The sequence below is a fragment of the Homarus americanus genome, unplaced genomic scaffold (genome assembly GCF_018991925.1).
Source record: "Homarus americanus isolate GMGI-L3 unplaced genomic scaffold, GMGI_Hamer_2.0 scaffold18703, whole genome shotgun sequence".
In the NCBI taxonomy this organism is placed as follows: Eukaryota; Metazoa; Arthropoda; class Malacostraca; order Decapoda; family Nephropidae; genus Homarus; species Homarus americanus.
The window spans coordinates 1350490-1372404 of NW_024749779.1; the positions used below are offsets into that span (position 1 = coordinate 1350490).

The following is a 21915-nucleotide window of genomic DNA, read 5'->3' on the forward strand; positions in this document are numbered from 1 at the left end:
TGGTGGGGAAATTAAAATGCTCATAATCTCTGAAACAGTTGCAATAGATCAAAAGGTTTTGTTTAACATTTAATATTTGAATCACTGACACTGATTTTCTTTTTACTTTACACTACATTGCTTGTACATCTTTCATACGCTTTAGTCTGAAGAATTCAAAACTGTTCTCAGATATGAATGACTATATATTTAAATAAATCTAGAACTTATCTAGACCTTAATTGAAGAATATAATCCCGACAAAAGTAACAAGATATAATTCCCGAATATATTACAGAACACCATCCATGTTTATTGTGGTTGCCATAAAATATTGAATTTCGTAAAACATATCTAATATACTCAACATTATCAACTAAAACATAGATATTTGTAATTTTCATGTAACTGGTTTTTAATTATCACTTTAAAAGCAAATACATATCTTTTAAAAAATGAAGTAAAATATAATATGATATAAAATTAAGTAAATTAATCGTACGTCAAGTGTGCAGAAGACGTCACCATCAGCTGTGGTGACTGACAGACTGACAGTAATATTTGCCAACATGTAGTATATTATCTACACCCACTATCTCAGCTTCCTCTATTACACGGACATCCTACAAACACAAAATCTGAGGTACTGTGCAAGTGTTGTTAGTAAAGTGATGATATATTTATTGTAGTTGTCTATGTCTTGGTGAGCTTGTGGCCTCCTGGTTTATAAAAATTATATGATATTAAGTCAATTTGAACCACTAATAGTCGATAAAGCCATGAGATGTTTATTTCCAGTGGTTATTTTATGTATGAATGCTCCAATTATTTGCTACACCATTTGATTTATGATAAGATGAAATATACTACAGTACTACAGGTATCATTGTCAGGTAGGTGAGGTTGGTCCATGTTATCTCATATAAGTCATATATTGTTTCATTATATGGGTTTGCACTTCTATTTTGTGGTGGGTCAGCTAATGAATGTAGTATATAATTTAGAGCTGTTCAGTGTCTAGTGGTCCTTGAGATAATAAGGTGTGTGTGTATTTCTAGTTAGCAAAGTGTCTGTAATAGTTACAGTACTCATAATTGAAAGGACATGGTAAACTTTTTGGGACTGGGAAAACTGTTTATATTTATAATTTAGTCTGTTAACTGTTGTACCTGCAGATGGCTAGTATATGGTTAAGGGCCATATCACCAAGAGGACGAAAGATTTACTTGGTGGTGGCCACTGCTCTCTTCCTGCTGTCCATGTCATTACTGGTCATTAGGTCACTTGGTGGAAAATTACATCTTAAACACTTTGAGTATAATGATGGATTATACCGCGCCCATCAGTACTCAGAGTCGAGCTACCTGCAGTATTCTCGCAAGGAATGGGAAGAAAAAGTCAATAAAGATAGTCAAAGAGGACTTACTTGGTTGGTTCAGGTGAGTGAAGCAATTGACACAGTGTTTTAGTACTGTACTAAGATGTATGCAGTACAGTATATTGTAACCTATAGTTTGTATATTTGTCATGTGCAGACTTGTGTTCTCAGGCCTTTCAAATGTTGCTACAAGTTCATTAGATTCTGTGGTGGAGTTCAGGCCTGATACAGAACAATGTGTGTGATATATGATGTACAGTGCAGTACAATACTATACCATGAATCTTGAATCTGCAGGTAAAACCTGTTACAGTACTGTATATGAATTAAAAAAATGCAGATGTGAGTAATGTTAAATGTTTTATAAATTTTTGATGGGTGGCCATTGAATAACATTGTTTAAATTGCTGATATTATATTTCTCATTACAGATGGAAAATTTACGTTACTGATAATTTTGTCACTGCAGATTTCGGACCTTCACCTACATATGGGCGAAGTAGATGAGGTGCAGCACTTCCAAGAGTTTGTCGATGATGCTATTTCCATCTTGAGGCCAGCAGCTGTTCTTGTTACAGGTACAGTGGGGTATGCTATAACGAATCTAATTGGTTCTAGAACCTTGTTCGTTATAGCATTCGTTCGTTATAGGGTTAATCCGTTCCAGGCCCCCAAATACAACCACTTAACACTGAAAAATATAATATAAAATTGTAAAAATTGTAAAAAAGTGCATAAATATGCATCTAAACCCCTGAAATAAAGAATATCATTAATATTTGTAATAAAAAAACAATAAATTAGAAAAAAAAAAATTAAATAATGTTCGTTGTAGGAGTTTCGTTCGTTATAGCATTCTCAATTTTATAGGTAAAACCGTTCGTTATAGGAATATTCGTAGTAGGATCCGTTCGTTATAGCATACCCCACTGTATACCCATTTACACTCACCATCACACTTTTACTTTTATCCTCTTCGCCACTAATCGGTTCGTTAGCCGCTTGGGCAGTCGCCACCATCTTGTGTATTGTACAGCAAATAAGTACATAACATTTCTTTGTTCTCCATACACCAAAAGATAGCTAATTAAATATAGAATGCACTCATCATACAAGCAACTTATATTATGTACAGTCGCCCATAGGTATTCGTTCACACCTATGGTTTTTGTGTGAGTCAAATTATCTGGCAACATCCCCCCCCCCTCTTGTAGAGAACTGTCAGAATTTCAAAATAACCCATTATTAAAGTCTCAGTCTTACAGACATGTTTTGAATACATTTGTTGAGTATATTTGAATAGTTTCAGGTTGTGAAAATACTGTATTTCAATCTTTTCTCTTTACTCAGGTGATTTGACTAATAGCAAGACTCATGGCGTTAAGCTGGCACAACTTCCTCAGGAATGGTCCATTTATCAGCGATCAGTGAAGGACAGACTCACTGTTAACAGTTCAACGCTCTGGCTGGATATTGCTGGCAACCATGGTGAGAAAAAGAGGCAACCTTGGTGATTTACACTGAGCACAAATGTATTTTTGATTTTTTTACATGAATGAGATGCAAAGGGTTATCAGAGCATAATGGTGGATGGGAAAGTACTGTACGGTACGTTTGTAGTCATGTGTATGATAATTGCTGAGATTCATTTAAGGGAGACCTGCAACATGTTTCTTCACAGTTTCCAAGTTACTCTACTTCATATTTTGGTAACCTGTGTGAATTCAGTTTTCTTTTGAAAACTATATTTGTAACTGATACAGTAGTTTTGTGTTATTTCATGTGATAGGGACCGAGAATGTTTGTGAAATGAAAAATTGCAATAAAAAGACTTGTACTAAATATACCAGTAATTCAATACAAAATAAGGGGGTTAGGGACTGTAGTTAGAAAGGGAAAAGTTAAAAGATAAAGAGAAAGAGAGAGAATTTCAGTTAACATTGCTTGAAAGGAAAGCTCAGCTTAATTTAAGTACTGAGGAGGAGGATAGAAGAAATATTAGGGAAACTTTTAATATTACACAGCATGTGAAACTTGTACCTCATTTTCAAGAAACTTGATCCTGAAGAATTCTTCCTACAATTTGAGAATGTTGTAAATTGTTTAAATTGGCCCAGAGAATATTTGCAATTACTAAAACAAACAGTCTTAATGGGTAAAGGTCGTTCTACTTATTTGTCTTTGTCTTCCACACAACAATCAAACTATAACGAAGTTAAGGAGTCAATCCTGAAATGTTATCAAGTAACTGCAGAGTAATATAGAATTTTATTTAGAAATGCTAAGAAAGACCCCAGCCAGACGTATATTGAATATGCCCACTTGAATACTAAGCTTAAAAATGGATGGTTTTCTTCTAGTAGAGTTAGTGATTTTGACTACTGTAATTAAGTGAGCTTATTGGCCTTGAACAGTACTTAAGTGGTGTACATCCTGATGTCGTATGTATCTTTGTGAGAAAGAAGTAGACGTGCCTGGCTGGTGTGAGGTTGTAGTTCAGTTGGTCTGGACTCAGGATATTATTGTGGAGATAAGTGGTGTATACTTTTTGTACTGTTCAAGTGCATATTAAGGCTGATGTTAGGGCTTAGGTTGATTTAGGCTGCGGCTCTCAATATCTCATTGTTTTTCCTTTACATGTTCCTTGTATATACGTTCTTTAATTTTATTATACTAATTTATGCACTGTATGATTTCTCCTTACTATGAAACCCATTTAGTTTGAGTTAATGAGGCTTATTATTAAGAACCTGGGGGAAGTAACAAATTGTTATAAGGTTTACCCTGCTTATAGATGTGACCACTAGTGGCAGGGGTGTGTTTCTCTATGCTATCATGATCAAGCCTCATCTCTTATTTTGACTAGTGGCAGAATCTTGATAAAGAGGAGTGATGGCATAACAGAAAACAATGCTTAATGGGTTTATTTACATACAAAATGACTCACAAGAAATGTACAGAATTCTAGTACACCTTGGGAAAATACATAAAATTTTGCAAAAACAAAGAAAATTAGCAAAATCAAAAATACATCACAGCCTGCTGCCTCTAACTGACCAAGCATCCCACAGATTTGGCATATGAAAATTTCACCAAACAATGTTTAACACGTTTGGGGTTTTCATACGCAAATTTTAACTTTCTATTCTAAATTAAACTTCTTCCTCTTTAATTTTTCACTTAAACTGGAAGGAGAAGCAGCTGCTGAGCATTTAAACATCTTGGTAAGTGGTGCATGTGGTAAACTCAGGAATTGTGGAGATAAGATGAAATGTCTTGGGATATGACATTGATTTTATGGTTGTGCTCAAACAGTTAAGCTCTAATCAAGCAGAAAAAATATTTCAATCTTAAATTGCTAATAAAAAAAAAATGTTGCATTGTTTGACACATTCACATCTCCAATACGATCTTGATGTTCTTATGAATTCACTCCACGTTTTGTTGCAGAGATGCAACATGACACACCCGCACGACCCGCAACAACACTACTTAGATACAGTAATTCTGTTACTTTTGTTATCAAATTAAGAGGTACTATAAAATTGATGGTGTTGATTTGCTTTTACTGCCTCAGTATTTTGGCTCTAGAGTAGCTTATCTTCCTCACCCTTATAAACTCAGCATATTATATACTGTAGTATACACATGTCAGAATAAAGGCCAATGCATGTTTGTTTCTTTACAGATAACTTTAATGAGGTGCAACAGGCTCACTTCAAAGCACATGCCATGCAAGTGGATTTCAGTGCTACTCAAACTGCAAAAGCTACAGTTATTCGAGGCAGTGATGGACAAAATATTACCCTGCTTCCTTTGGATGCATCTCTAAAGCCAGGAATCAGGGCTTACAATTTCTTAGGATATCTTCCAGAAGAAGAATTTAAAGAGTTACAGGGAGCAGCCCAAGGTAAACTTTATTCATTAATATGACATGGACCAACATGATTGCAGTTTCTAATAAATAATGTTTCTGAAATGTAAGGTAAGAACATAATTCATAGATCAGGAATGAGCGTACCAACACTCTTAAGAGGTCAAAGAGTCGGTCTTAATCTCAGGTGGTTGAATCTATTCATCTCAGATATAATAAAAAGTTATTTTAAAATAGGGTCAACTTTCCAGTGAGGTGCATTGTTGTATTAGCTGTTGGAACTTTTTCTATAACCTCTTCCTATTTCATGCTGGGCTTCTATCAAGCTGCCAATTGAAGGGCAGCTGGTCATAAATGGGAGATTGATCCTGAAATCCCTCTTTGACTTAGCCCACAACAAGGTGACTGGCAAGGTGTTAATGTGTAAATCTGACCCACTGCACAATAGCTCTATGATGTCAGTACTCACCCAACCTTATCCTTTTATTGTTCACAAGAAAAAAGCTTAAACATCCATATATCCCTTCTTAAGTTATAGTTGCTGTAGGAGAGGATTAATAATTATATAGATTAGTCCTGGCCTCTAATGTCAAGGTGTCCTGGCTGATGGTGTAGTACATGCATATACTTGTGCTGTTTATTTTCAGGCTCAGCCATAAAATGAGATTTCATGTTAAGTCCTTCACTCATCATGAGAGCAATACATATTTGAAATTAAATTAATGGATTATTTGATATTCACCAGAGGCACGAACCAGGGGTGACATTGTTGTTTTCTACGGCCATTACCCAACAAGCACCATCATATCCTCAAAGGATGTACGGAAGTTGCTGGCCATGGGAGCAGCATATCTGTGTGGGCATCTTCACACTGGTTTTGGGTTTGTTGACACCATGTGGACCAAACATACTTCTGGACTTTTGGAAGTGGAACTAGCTGACTGGTTTTTTAATCACAGGTAACAAGAAGATAAGCAAATTCATCTTACAGTACTGTACACTCTCACTAATTCTGTTTCCACACATCTGAGAGCCTCAGACACCTCAGCATTTTTCTGATTTTAAATTTGTGGATAAGTTGGTGAGCTTCAGTGTTCATACCTGTTATTTCCAAAATCCACTGTGTGACACTAGTGCTTCCTGAGACAATGTTGTTTCATATATCCACTGTTCCTGTGAGTTTATTGTATGCTGCTTTTTTCACCTTCTCCCTTATCAAATGTTTCTGTAAATATTCCATCAGAAATCATTATTATTATGATGACTTCTAAAAATAATTTGGTATTAAGTGTGAGAAATACTTTTTAAATACAAATACAGTACAGCACTGTATTGGTATATGTATGTATATATATTTATATACTGTATATATATACACAGGTATATATATATATATATATATATATATATATATATATATATATATATATATATATATATATATATATATATATATATATATATATATATATATATATATATATATATATAAAACCCTGCACTACCAAACTTATAGATATACAGTACAGTATATTTGTAGACTATGCATGAGTCATTTGATCCATACTTGGTGATAAAATGGAGACATCAGATAAATTACTCAATTTTCATTGAAGGAATCCATAATGACTTCAGAGCAATTTACGTCATTGGGAATTACTGATCGAGATCTTTGCAGGTATCGCATATTGGCTATTGACAATGGACGAGTTACATGGATAGATGTTGAACATCCGTCTTGGCCAGTAGTGATTGTATCAAGTGTTGGACGCTACCCAAAAGGACAGGCCTTTGTTAGATATATTGTCAGGTGAGACTTGCCGATTAGATACAGGCATCTTAATTTCACTGTGTTCATAATACTGTTTCTTCATTTCTATGAAAATCATAGTACAGGTGTAAAGGGTACTTTTGAAATACATGTGCCCATCCTCATTTGCAGCATCCTCAATTACAGTTTCCAGTTTTCTCAGTACATTATATTAAAATACAGGTATACCGACTTCCTCTCTCGTGGCTCCAATTCTCACAATTTCTCGATGGTGCTGGTAAATTTTGTCAATGGATGGCACCTATAGTATATCTTTCTCATTATGGGTCATAAATGTAAGTGGGATAAAATTCATTATTGAATCTAATGCACTGAAATATTTATAAAACTTTTACAAGGATAACACAAGAGATAAGTATGGAAAGAATGCTTTCAATAAAGTTAGAGGTACACTGTACAGTGCCCTCATTAATTCATATCGTTATTATTTGGATTTTGGCTTAATTCTTATGTTGTTTTTTTTAATGAATTAAACAATATGAATTCAGAATGACTCTGAAATAACTGAGCAGTTATAGGACTCACTGCATGTCTCTCTCGTGGTCTGTTAACCTAGTACCTTATTTTCCATCGGGCTGAGCCATTTCCATTCACGGTTTTGCCAACCATGGGGTTTTCAGGAATCAAACCCACGAGGTTGGAGAGGAAAGACTATATTATGCCTCAAAGTGATAATGTGAAATGCAAAATATTAATATTTTTGACTGGTTCTGTATTGTAGATTTCCCATCCCATATACTTGTAACCCAGTGTCCGTGCCAGAGTTTTTAGTATCTGAAGTATACAGTACTTATATATCACACAAATGTACACATTTTTTCACATACGTATGCCTGTATAAGTAATAATTTATTGTCCAAGGCCACTAAAGTGTAGCATAGATATGTGTGAAAAACAAAAAACAAGGTGTGCCCCTTTTTCATGGATCCCCCCCCCCCCCTTTTTGGTTTGGTGGATCTGCCATTGGTGTCAATATAGCAGAGCAGAGAACCTGCCTGCCACCTCCTCTTGTAAATAATGTACATAATGATCTTATTGTGGAAGTCCCCATGTGTACACCTTTATATTTTTACTTTATCCCTCCATCAGTCAACAGCTTTATGCATTGCTGTTCTTGTCTTGTGATAATCATTTTATTATCTTAGTTAAAGCCTTTCAATGGTGTTGAATGTATTTATTGTTCATTGTTCATTTTAGGTTACTTGTGTTTACAAATGAGGAGATTTCAGCAGTTTCAGTGCGAGTTGATAACAATCTTGGACACTGGATCACCTGCAAGCACAGACATGGCCCACTTTACACTGCCACTGTTGATGTACAGACAGATGAATGGGAACCACAAGTGACTGAAGAGGAGTTTATAAGGAAGCTACAGGTGCGTGTGAATATGTTTTTCCATAGAAATAATTTTACATTAAAATGGCCTTCCTGTACTGTACTTCACTTGTGTAATAGCTAATTCTCAGGGGTTAAAACCCATTTAATCCCTTAAATAAAGAATGAGATGGATCATATATTTAATTTCATCTTCTTTCTGCACTGAGAGCCCTGAAAGGGTTCATTCAGATGCAAAAGTTGCTAATTAATGTAGAAATTAAACAAGTAAAAGCACCACATCAGCAATACATACCCATCACTTTTTATTTTGATACATTATATACCTTTATAAGTTGAGACCAAGACATTACTTCAAAGACCATTACAATATGAGGACCTGTAATGTACACAGATAAATCAATGTAAACAATTTTCACCTGTGCGTGCTGGGATTCAAACCCAAACCACCAAGGTTGGTAGTCAGGCAACTATCCACTGGACCACTGTGGGGTAAAAGCTACTCTCATTAGCTGCTCACTTGCAGTTTAAGGTCCTACACCCACAACTGTGGACCTGAACCTTGGTGGTCCTGATTCGAATCCTGGCACGTGATGTACAGGTGAATTTTTATTTATTTATTTTATTTTAGACCTTTACAAGTTGAAACCTAGACCAGACCAAGACCTGCCTCCCAAGACCCAAGACGAAGACCAAGTCCTAGATCTGCCTCCCAAATCCCGAGACCTTTACAAGTTGAGACTGAGAACATTCATAATTTTAGCATTTACCGATCACCTGAGTATTAGTCCCTCAGGTAGCATTGGGGTTGTTAAACTTCACTTGGGATACACTGGGTAGCCAATCTTCAGGTGACTGCAGAGTTCCACCATCACCTGAAGATTAGCCTTAAATAATGTCAGGGTGGTTAAAATTTTGGTGGGTTAAGCTAAGGGGGGTGTGGACAATCTTCAGGTACTGTATATTAACTCTGGTGTACTGAATTGGCATGTACGAATAGAGTGTTTACTTAGTTATTCTTCTGCTGGACATTATTGCTTTGCATATGTTTTTATTTACAGGGAACTTTAAATTAGTTTTATTTTGCCTAATTTTGATGACATGTAATTGCAGGTTGAACACAAAAGATTTGAGTTGCTCTATATGGTAAAAAATAATCACAATGACACTGCTTGTGAAAGATTGATTTACATACAGTATACTGTACATATTCTGATCAAAATTCTTTGGTTGTGTGAATATATTTAAGATAACAAGAGGGCCAGATATTTCTTACCCAGTAATATTCTGAGTTTTAATACAGAAATTACTACCATAAAGACATATGTTGCAGGTATTGGTTGGGAATTCGTCTGGCAGCAAATCTCTTCTTCGAGTTGGGAAGGAAGGAGCAGGGTTTGTGCGACCTCAACCTTCTTACTTTGGGTCATTCATTCTTTCCATTAATCTTCATGATATGGTAAAAAAAAAATTATTCGGTGTTATGAATCGTGTAATGGTTTGCTAATGTTTTAAATAGATTATATCACTCTTGATTACTCTGTACAGTATGTTATAAAATGCTTTAACTCTTGTTGATTGACATGTTAACGTTAATTTCTCGGTAATGCTTCTGATGGATGATTTCTCTTGTCGTTGGTACAATAAGGGGATACGATTAATTTTCTTCCTGTGTGTCAAGCTTCTGTAATGTGTTGTTTTCTTTGCTTTAGTTCTTGATGATCTATTTGACTGGCATTGGAATGAGTTGTCTCCTTGTCTTAATGGGAAAGTATCAAGGTAAGAAACTATCTATCTCAGGCTGTATTTGGTATATAAGTGATATCCCCGGTAGCCAGAATAATTGGTGCAGAGCTCTTCCGGAAGTGAGATATTCCTGGGTAAAGAGACAAATTTCTCATCCCAGAGAAAATCGCACATTCCCGGAATTTTTCTGGGTTTAGTACTAGGGTAAGTTTTCCAGGAGTTTAAACTACACATCTTGCATGGACAGACACTACTGCTCATCCCTGGAATGTACAATCAGCAAAATATTATTCTGCACCTTTATGGGCTTCTACAGTATGACACACCGGACCAAGAATTCTGAAAACACTCGTGAGTCAAAGCGGATGTTGGTAGCTCTGGCTTCCTGTGTTGCCAGTTACTCTGTAGATAGTATTTACCATAAGGTGTTTCAGTGTGTCTGTGTGCACAATGTGTTACAAGATATTAATACAGCAGTTAACATCATATGACTATATTTATAAAATAATCAAATTAATATCAAAAGCAATTGTCATTGCCGATCGGTATTGGCAACATAAAGGTCTATGAGTGAATGCTTATCATTATATTAGTGTAACAGACGTAAACACCCAGTCACGTCTTAGACAAGCTAATAAGATTCTAGCATGGGTTAATGATATGCAGTAGAAGGGTCGCGGCTGGTATGATCGAATGTTATTTTAACATCAACATGTTTTTGGTGTGCAAAACGAGGTTGATATTCATGGCAGATGGAAGATTAGGTACTGTATACTGTATATTACATAATATATGTTCAAATATCCTAACCTAACCTACGATAGGTAAACACCTGTAATTGTGATTGTCATTTTATTTCTACCAATATTTAGTGTAGGCACCCTCTATGTCAATGACACACTTTAGCCTGTTAGGCATGGAGGCTCACAAGTTCTGGATCAAGGCCTGGTCAGCCGTGCCTCTCATATCCTCCCATACCATGTTTGCATTAGCAATTACTCGATATCGGCTACGGCTGGGGCTGTTGTTGAGCCGACCTGTCTTGACCATTTCTGCCTATATGTTTTCTATGGGGTTGAGGTCTGGCGATTTTGGAGGATGTGGCAGAAGCCTAACATGTGGGTGGATGTGAAACCAATTCTTGACAACATTACTCATGTGTATGGGAGAGTTGTCTTACAAGAGGTAGAATGGGGTTCCTTCAGGGTAGAGCAAGCATTCCACTGAAGGAAGCAGGACTTCCTCCAATATCTCAACATATTTCCTCCCTGTAAACCGGCCTGGACCGACATCTGCCAGCTCCCCTATACCGCTTGCGTGAATCCATCAGAATACACCAGCACTGACTCTGCCACTTCTCCGGGTTCCAACCACATGTCCAGCTTCACATCTGGGAAAATGAATAAAAGGAATTGATGAGAGAACATAATTATGTGTTGCCATCCTGGTATTGACTGTGTGGTAGAAGATTCCACATGCATGACATTACCTTGGATTTCCTAAATACTGCCGACTACAGATGCGTGACATGTGTAACATAAAGGTTCCATTCAGTCATTAGTACAGTATCTCCTACATATCTCCAATTAACTACTTAAACCTATAACTAAGCGGTATATATTTCTAATACAGTGAGAAAGAGAGGGGGAGATTGTTACTGTTCGTTGTGTCTGCGCCAAGCTCTGGTAGTAGTCCTCTATCCTTGCCGAAAGTCTTCTCGTTGCAGTACACGTCTTCCCAGAAACAAGCATACTCCAGGCGCCTTTCCATGTCTACCTCAGTCAGGTGTGGCTTCTTTGCCGGTATATGGGCATGGAGGTCATTGTCTGCTTGTCTGTGGTGTGCAGGCCAGTCTAAGTTCTTGTGTGATGCTGGGGGCAGTGGTAAATGATTTGTTTTTGATGATAGCTGCTAATGCTCAATCTTGTGCAGGCATTGTGCAGCGAGGCTGATGCAGGGTCTGTCCTGTATCATCGTGGCACTTTATCCATAAGGCTACGGTGTGCTTGGAAATACCGAGCCACCTAGCAATAATACAGTACAGGATGGCCTGCCTTTGTCCTGTACCATCTACTGTAGCAGGTGTTACTAACTGTTACTCTCCTCTCCTCTACACTAGGCATACACTGACCACTGCTATGTACAGAACTTTCACATTTACTGAATGTACAGTACAGGTAGAGTATACTTAAATGTAATAACTTTTTATCTCTTAACGTTGTTTTAACCCCTGGGCTTTAGGCTATGGCCGGGAACATTTAAAAAAACAAATAAAAAACAATTCTAATCTTATAAACTGGCCATGCATGATATAAAGAGGAAATAAATACATGTCCTTACCACAGGTTGGCAACATGGGCTATTAAGAGTCGAGAATGTTCGTGAAGTGCCTTGTGTGTGACAGTACTCAGTAGTAACAAGGTAAACTACACTAATTTGTAGGCATTATGAGGTACAGGACACTTGTTTTACTATGTTATTACTATTTACACTATTGTATTAACAATCATAGAACATGACCCCAAAGCCTAGGGGTTAACACTGTATTCTTAGCTGATTGTATCCTTTTTTACTTTTATCCTCTTCGCCACTAATCGGCTCGTTAGCCGCTTGGGCGATTGGTCACGTCTCTGTTACACACTGTTGGCAAGTACTGGGCATGCACCGGCTCCTGAATGTACTTGAACCTGCTCCAGTGTTGGTCAAGTCTGGTCTTGAAAGAGCTCACACACGGTGCCATCACAACACTTTCTGGTAGATTCTTCCAAGAGTTCACAACTCTCACTCCGAAAAAGTTTGCCCTCACAGTTTTCTGGACTTGCGGCTTCTTCAATCTTGAGCTGTGACCCCTTGTGGGGCGAGCGTCCGCCAGCTCCAAGTAAGGACACTCGACTGAGTAGTGCCCCTTGAGATGCTTATACACCTAAATTTGGTTACCCCTTTCCCGTCTGTAGTATAAGCTAGGCAAGTTCAGGTGCTCCAATCTCTCAGGGTAGCTGAGGTGCCGAAGTGCAGGCACTAGTCTGGTGGCCCTCCTTTGAACATTTTCAACCAACTGACAGTCTTTAGCATATCTTGGGGACCAGACGGGGTGACAGTACTCCAGATGGGGAAGCACTTCACTCTTGAAGATCATTACGAGGGCGGACTGTCTAGATATTTGAATGGCCAACTTATAAGACCCAATAATTTATTTACCTGATTTACCTTCTTCTCACAATGGCCCAAGAACTTCAGCTCATTGTCAACATACACACCTAGGTCCTTCTCCTGGTATAGCAATGTACAGTACATTACTGCACAACACAAATTGTATGCAAAACAGCAGTGAGTGAGAGAACAACATTGTACTGTACAGTACAATGGCAGAAGAATATGAACTAAGCATGTGAGCCTACAGCCCAAGCAGCTAGCCCACCCATGCACTCGGCACTTGTGGACACATAGGAGCATGATGCAATATCTCGGACTCCTGAAAAACTTGTTCCCATGCCCGGAACAGAGAGATTTTCTAAAAAAAATTCCGGAAAATGTGCATGATTTCATCTTCGAAAACGCCTTCAAATGCTCGAAATGGAGAGAGTTTTCCTAGAAGGCTCAAAATTCGTTCCAATTATTGGAGAGTTCTGGAGACCAGAAATTCTGGCTAATAGGGAGATTACTCTACAGCAGTGGTCCCCAACCTGTAGTTTGTGGGCGGCATGGCACCTGCAAAACCATATTAGGGAGCCCTCAGGGGTTAGCTAGAAAATTTTGAAACATTTTTGGGATTCTTTGTCAAAATGAAAATAATGAAAATATATAATAACTTGAGAGAGAGACTTCTCACTAAAGGTAAATACTGATCCAACAGTGAACATAAAAAGTATGTAACTGGTAACATTTAGACTTGTGTAAACTGCAAATAACTGAATATATGAGATTTATTTTCTTGAATGTAGATCCAAAGTTTTGGCGCCCTCCACTATACGTATTTACAATGACAAATGTGGCCCAGAGCCTACAAAAGGTTGGGGACCACTGCACTCCAGTACACGGTATATATTTTTTGTTGTAATAACAGTATAAAATTATGGATAATATCTCTCTCTCACTTATTTTACAGTACACAACTTTCCCATAAAGCAATATGTATATTTGTTAATTGCACTGTTATATCTTGCTTCTGTATTATTTTTTACAAGACTTTTGGAACTATCATAGAATATTGCCAAGACATCAGTACTATACTCTGTAATGTTTATAACACCTAATCTATGAAATGTAAATAAGCTTAGATTGCCTATTTATGTATGGCATTATTAAGAATGTTCTGAATGTGTCCTTTGTGTTAAACCAGTGCGACTTGAGCCTTTAATACCGAAGCGGGTGGGTGCAGCTTCCATAAGTCTGGGTCAGAACTACACTGTATTTGTCCTGATGATGGTGTTTCTCCTCTACCCTCTCATAGGTAAGACAAATGTTTTCATCAGCCTAAAAAAGTCTCGATAATTGAGTCTAAGAACATGTATGTATTGCATGGACATATGTGAGATCCATACCACAAAACATCTCCATCCCCTGGCTGAGCTTGACTTTTGCCAAAGGGATTGGTATGTTTAATAGAGGGATATGCTATGTATTGTTAGATACTGTAATGTTTTCTGCTGCAAGCAGCACTTCTTTCCAAGTTAGATCAGGATCCAATCAATCCTACTGGAGCTAGTCAGGAATCACACCTTCTCAGCACCTCCAGTGCATCAAACTCCTCTTAGCTATTAAAGGAAGTTCACATACAATCAATCAATCAAAGTGCTGTCCTCATGGCTGATGTTTGGCAACCACAATCTTCTACTCTACTTGTTTTTAGGTTGTTTTTACCATTCCTCCCAAGGGACCCAACTTTTAATTTAATTCATCCATCCCAGCCTCTACCATTCCCTGGCCCTCCTACCTTCAACTCTGTTATTTTCCCCTCATCCCTATTGTATATGGCCAATGTACTGTCTATCTCATTCGACTTATTCTATAAATTTCAACTCTTTTTTCCATCACTGTCTGTGATAAGAACAGTATCATCTGTATAATGTATTACTTTACCATTATTTGTTTCCTTCAATGTTATTTTGACCTTCTTCAATTAAAAATTCTGAATACTTTCTGTAGATATTATATAATATTGGAGATAAAACACAGCCTTTTCTTACTCCCTGCCTAACCTTGAATCAACTAGTAAATTCAATATTTACTAACACTGCAGCCTCCTGTTGCCAGTAATATATACGTATTTTTTAAAATACTAATATCTCCTTCATTAATGCCTGTTTTCCTGAAGACAGCTATAATTTTATTGAATTTTACACTATCAGAATATTTTTAAATTTAACAAAACCAATTTAAGTTTTTTGGGGGGCCTCTAAAGTCCTCTCAGTCAAAATTATCAAACCAAATATAGCTTCTCTGTTTCCTTTTCTAAACCTACTTTGATCTTCAGATAACTCGATGTTTATTCTAGTTTTCATTTTACTTAAAATTTTTATATAATTCCTTCTCAATGGGTTCCCTACTTTTAACATTTTAATTGGCTAATGTCAGACAGTTTTATTCCACACACAGAGGCCCCATTCAAACTCCTCATTCAGCACACAATCATAGTAGTTACTCCAACCATCTTTGAAGTCATTTCTCACGCAACATTCACCAACTGCATTCATGTTATTACTGTACATATAGTTTACCTTGCTATTCTGTATATCCTCATTTTTAGCATCAGCACCATTCGGCTTATCTATCAGTGCATCCTGTTCCTGCTTTTTAGCAATTTAAACCTCTCTTCTATCCCTGTGCTTGACCCCTTGGTACTCTCCTGTGTTGCCACCCTTCTACCAGGCTTTATACAATTTTTTTCTTTCCTTTATCACTCTTTCCACTTCATCATCCTTCCACCATGCCTGACTTAACAGAACATCCTGTAATTTGGCCCAGCATCTCACTACAGTCCTCACACTGTATCACTGGTCATTTCCACTCCTCTTAACTCATCATAAAATGCTTCCCTTCAACTTTGCTCCTTCAATTTTCACACACTCCTTCTTGGAACATATACCTTCTTCCTTTCCTTGCTCCTTTTAAGTAATATCTCTCACAAGCAGTCTTTGCTGCAAGGCACATTCTTAACCCTGCTCTCACCTTTACATCAATTATTCTTTCACCTTCAGTACGGCAGCTCTTGTTCCAAAGCCTTTTCTACCATGCACACCTTTATAAGTCAATATATATTCACCAACATGACCATTTAAGTCACCACCCACTACTATAATTTCCCTTTTACCAAGCTCTGTTGTTACATGCAGCAACTCAATCCAGAACTCGTCCTTGACTTCCTCACTTAACCCAACCTGTGGGTGTCAGACAAGTTTTCATGATTTTTCTTGTATTGTACAGTATTATATCTTTCTCTACACAGTGTTGCATTATGTGGATACAGTATTCTGTTGGTTAATGCGCTTACATGACATCATTTCTCATCTTAGGTCCCTGGTATGTTGGAAATCTTGCCAAAGACAAGCTTGGTGTTGTGTTTATGTGGGGCATCTTTGTTGATTCTTCTATGCTACCAGGAGAACTAACATATCCTGATGCTTTTTTCTTGGTAAGCTGTTATGATTTTGTAATTTTAATCCTTGTTCCTTCTCTCTTTTTTATAATATTAATTTTTCTTGAATTTGAGAGGTAGTTTGAGGGAATATATGATGAAAGATTTATCAATATACAGTATGTCTTCCCTAGAAACAGAGTTTCAAACATTTCCGTTTTTGTTACCGATCAGCACATCTCATACATTATTGACCAACATGTCTCTTACATTTCAGTGGCTCACTCTACAGATGCCCATTTTTTTTATCATCTTTGTAAAAAAAATGATAAGGTAGGTAAATTTCAATACTGTACTGTATTTAGTAATTCTGGATTGTTTTTATAAATTAAGATTATCTAGGTTAACCAAAATGTTCCTCCTGAAGCTTAAGAGACCTAGAACCCAGTTAAACCCTGAACTAATGGCGGGCTTGGGCCGTAATACAGCCTACTGGAGGATTCAGTTTTGTCTTCCACAAACAACTCTAACCTTTCAAAAGGGGTAAGTAAGAAATTTAAATTTGGGGAAGAAATGTGTGATTCATTTAATTCTAGCCCTTCTACAAACTGCAACCACACAGCCAACCAGTGTCCTTACCTGCCACCAAAGTAAAAAGGCCTTCAATCTCTGCTCATAAAGAATAATGAGTATGAGCCTCTCAATGAATTTGGGCTTTTTTGGATGGGATACACAGTTGTAGACTTTGTTTTTAAGGTAAGACTGGAATTTAATATCCATTTTACAGATGTTTGTGTGTTAACAACCTAATCAAGTGTGACAGTTAAGAGAATCATTTACTAACATCAGCATGCTGTGGACTGTGTGTAACCCAGTGCTACTTTTATTTAAGAAGTTTCGATAAATTGTTTCTCGGGCTTTCTCCCAGAAAACCTGAAACTATGGCATAATCTGGGGGGTGTGACAAGATACTGTATTCACTGGCATAGGCAGTTACTCCTTATGATTCCTGTATGGGAATTGCTAGGGCCTGGATGTAGAATTCACTTTTGAGGGGCAATTGCATACTTTTTTTGTTGTGTGGAACAGAAGATCACTGTAAGAGAGCCTTATAGTAGTTGAAGCAGCCAAGCACAAAAGTAACCCCCATTTCTCCTTGGCATTTCAGTGATGCATAGTTTTGATTGCATTTAATGTACACAAGTTGTTATTATTATTATATATTTTAATGGGGAGTAGTTCACCCAGGCACAAGTCATCAACCCACAATGGGGCCTGTGGTGCTTCATAAACTTTGCAAACCAGCTTTAACTGGCATTGAAAGATTCACTGACACTCACCACCACCTTCCTTGTTACAGAGACAAGCATAAACTTTCAGATTTTTACACTGAATGTTATTATTATTTAGGCCAGAAGAAGGGTCCTCACATAATTGCCTGGTAGCGAGAAGGCTAGGCAATGTAACTACAGTGATGAGTCTAATTTGGCAACAATGCCACTAGTAATGTTAACAGATGCAAACAAAAAGAAAATTGCAGTACAGTATTTGTAAATCTCCAATTGCATCAGGTATTTGTAGATTTAAAGCAGCATATTCCTTTACAAAACAGTACTGTATAGTGAATGAAGTTCTGCTCTTCTTGTAGCAACATGAAGAAAGAATCTAGGGATATGGTAGGCAAGCTCAGGATAAAGGAGGTTACTGGCAAGGTTAGCTTACTTTGCATGTGTATTGGGTAGTTATAGTTCACCGTAAATAACTCACAGACAGACAGTACATATGGACAGGTTTGTTTGCAAGTCGGTTGTTCATAAGTAGAGGAGCACCTGTGCTTACAAATGGAACTACCTACACCCATCCCTAGTTATGTGTGATGAATAGTTCCAGAAACCCCTGCATACAATACCAAAATTCATAGATGCAATCCTTTCGCCAACTGCAAGGATTAGGGGTATGTTTTCTATGGTTAGATAAAGAAAAGAATGGGTTTTTCTTAAGAGGAAACCATCAATAGCCAATGATCTTTCTGCCTTGAATGGCAAGTTGGCAACATCCTTCATCCTTTATCATATGGAAAACCTTTTCTTTTAGAATTAAAGGGTCGAGAGTTGTGTTGGGAATATAACTAAGGTTAGTAGTTTAGCTGCTTTATTCGGACATGGTGTAGTGGACAGCATGAACATGGCAGGTTTTAACACAATGGAGGATCCCTGTTCATAAAACAAGATTTTAGGGTTAACCTCATATTTCTCAAGATATGTTTCATCAAACATTATTAAATCTTCAAGGGTGAAAACCGTTAATAACAAGCATGTGTGTGAGAAGAGATTAGTGCTTTAGTATTTATATTTTTACTATAAAACCACTAGACTTGTATTAATTATATCTCTCATTATGGCAAAATGCACTAAATGAACATTTAGAAAAAATAATTTAGTTACTCTGTATATTTCTTTGTCTTTGCAGCTTTGACTCAACCAGGTACCGGTGTGGGCGCTGGTTGACAGTCAGTATGTTGGCCACCGTTGTTTTTCAATTGCCAAGTATCCTTGCTTGGTTAGTGCTTGATAGCATTTTGCTTAATGGACCACTTAGGCTTGCACTGACAATTATTGCCATATTATTGTGGAAAAAAGTATAATATGTTCAGATACAGTACATCTATCATATCAAGTTGCAAGACCATGTAACATCTTGAAAATTGCTATTGAACTCAGCGTAAAAAAAATTAATGTGATAGATTGCTTTCTTTTCCCCTGAATGAAGAAATGTTAATCACAAGATCAGCTAAGGTCTTACCAACAGGTTACAGTAATCTGGACCATATTACCTGGCAAGTACAAGTAACACAGTCGGGTGACACTGCATATTGACAGAAAGGAAACTATAGCCTCCTACCTTCCCTATTCAGCCACACAATGTGGCCTTGACTTTGTTCATACTGAATAAGAGAATCTCAACTTTAAAAGGCACATCAGTTTAGTTTTCATTTTGAACATGTTTTTGTATATTATCTGAGTATGAATCCTCCTTGGTTCTAAGAGGTCCATTTCATAGTTTATAAATAAGACAGGCAGTGTTACAAATTGGATCTCATTAAGTCATTAGATAATAGCAATGGGTTGGCCTCAACTTAAAAATCCTGTGATTCACTGTCATTTAAGGACTACCCCATATATACAGATTCACCAAGCCCTGGATTAATTGTTAGAACTTCAATCAGTTTTCTGTAAGTACAGTTACTTTTAGTTGGTCATACAACAGGGTTCATGATAGCCATAAGGTTAGTTTAATTGTAACAGGTGGTTACAGTTTACATGGTAACCTTAAATGATGTCAAAACTTTTTTCTCAGGTGAAATTGTCTGTATTTTTAAATTCATTTATGTGACATATCATCTTGGGCTTCCATATACTGCAATGTCATCTGACCAATTCGAAGTGGAGTTATTGGAAGACAAATCAGCTGTGTTATGGAAAATAACCAGTTAATGCGAGATTCTTGGAAAACTAGATTAGTGTTGTGTATGGTACCTTTTTTTTATTAGGGTAGCTTGTGTGTTTTGAAAAAGATACGGTACTGTACTGTACCATTTTTTGTAGTAGATAGGGTTACCAAATTTTTTTTTCCCAATACAGTACAGTGTACCGGGTAGCCCTTTCCAATAATAGTGTTGTACAGTACAGGTATCTGTCTGTTCTTGCATGACTATCTTTGTGACTTAATGTGTGAATATATAGTACTGTATAACGACTTGTATGAGAGGTTATCCTAAATATCTCAGTACAGTATTTATGGGTATACAGTACAGTGTTAGAATTTTTTGTACAGTATCTACTTCATTTGTCAAATAAATTGTTGTGTATCTGTATTCTTGAATTGAACTTTGTGTATTAACCAACCGAGGTGTTGACACAGATACAATCACAGCAGATCATTTAGGAGTTACAGTTGTCTATAGTGCATTTTTTCTCAGCTGAGAAAAGATGCCCCACCCCTTTCTCAAAAATTACAGCTGATTGGCAGTTTCCAACCTGTCCGATTTCATCCTGAAGTAATGATGTACTGTACAGTATTTCTAAAGGAGTTTATTCATAATCGTTGGAAAGACCATTTCTGACGAGAAAGATATTTAGCTAAATTATATAAAGATACATACATTCATTATTTTAAACATAAGTACATAGGAAGTTTATCAGAAGTATTATACATGAATTAACCGTTAAACTCTGGTAGCAAATTCACGCTTTCGGAGGATGCATTTAATATAGTAAACTTATTTTTGCCAACAATAAGGCATACTAAGACAAATTACATATCAGTAATACTACATTATACAAAAACTAACATTTTAAAAGATCAGAATCACATTGAAATATTTACACGGCCGTCAGCAGAGGCGGGAAATGCGACTGCTACCGGGTAACAACTTCAAATTTCCCACCTCTGCTGACGGCCGTGTAAATATTTCAATGGTTCTGATCTTTTAAAATGTTAGATTACTTCAGGATGAAATTGAAATTTCCAGCTAATATCATTACTCTTCAGACCTATCTTTTTAATTAAATACAGTACTTGATAGTTGTCCCAATCACATTTTGTCTTCTCCCTAGCAAGTTATGCTATATGGTATTTTTTATTCTTTACAGTACGTATAGTTCATCTTTGGCTTTCTTTATTTTTTGGCAGATGAAATAAGTGTGTTTTACTGAACATTAGGGTAATAAGGTAATGATTATAGGCAGGAATAGAGAAAAAGACCATTTAATGTATTTCAAGTAAGAAGAAAGAGAATGGACCAGGGAAAGGATATGAATGTGGCAGTTGACAGCAAATTGTCATTTGAAGACTACAGTACAGTACATGTTATGTCAACAAGATGAACTAGTGGAAGAATGACTATTCATGCACCTGGATGCAGAAAACTTCAGGTGATTACATAAAGCCAAAGAGTATGTTAAGGTAGTTACAGTACTGTATAACATACCAACAAAATGAAAGGCATCCCTACCATCATAAGTGTTTCGAGGACCAAAATTGGAACCCTGGTTGAGGAACTATATTTTTCAAGACCATCTGAGAAAGTTATAAGATTTCATAAACAGTACACCACACAATATATGGATATATGGTCAAGATATTCAAGGTTATGGAAGGAATATCCACAATGAAGCATTCCAGAGATGAGACCACAA

General features: G+C 36.8%; 1 protein-coding gene across 2 annotated transcripts; it reads left to right on the forward strand.

Moving 5' to 3' along the window:
- Positions 1-487: 487 nt before the first annotated feature.
- Positions 488-20733, forward strand: LOC121853759 (transmembrane protein 62-like). Of its 2 annotated transcripts, XM_042348114.1 has the most exons (15): positions 488-622; positions 1155-1418; positions 1827-1935; positions 2708-2845; positions 4808-4858; positions 5046-5267; positions 5977-6190; positions 6910-7041; positions 8260-8437; positions 9731-9856; positions 10110-10176; positions 14483-14593; positions 16656-16774; positions 16995-17050; positions 19187-20733. In XM_042348114.1, the coding sequence occupies exons 2-15, from the start codon at positions 1155-1157 to the stop codon at positions 19359-19361; spliced, it is 1962 nt and encodes a 653-aa protein (XP_042204048.1). In that variant the 5' UTR covers positions 488-622; the 3' UTR covers positions 19362-20733. The 2 variants fall into 2 exon arrangements, with proteins under 2 accessions (XP_042204048.1, XP_042204049.1); XM_042348115.1 differs by lacking the exon at positions 4808-4858.
- The last annotated feature ends 1182 nt before the right edge of the window (positions 20734-21915 follow it).

Coding starts and splice junctions, on each gene's coding strand:
- LOC121853759 (XM_042348114.1), top strand. CDS start 1,155: ATGGCTAGTATATGGTTAAGGGCCATATCACCAAGAGGACGAAAGATT. Junction 2,846..4,807: donor GGATATTGCTGGCAACCATG/GTGAGAAAAAGA, acceptor GTTTTGTTGCAG/AGATGCAACATGACACACCC. Junction 8,438..9,730: donor AGTTTATAAGGAAGCTACAG/GTGCGTGTGAAT, acceptor CATATGTTGCAG/GTATTGGTTGGGAATTCGTC.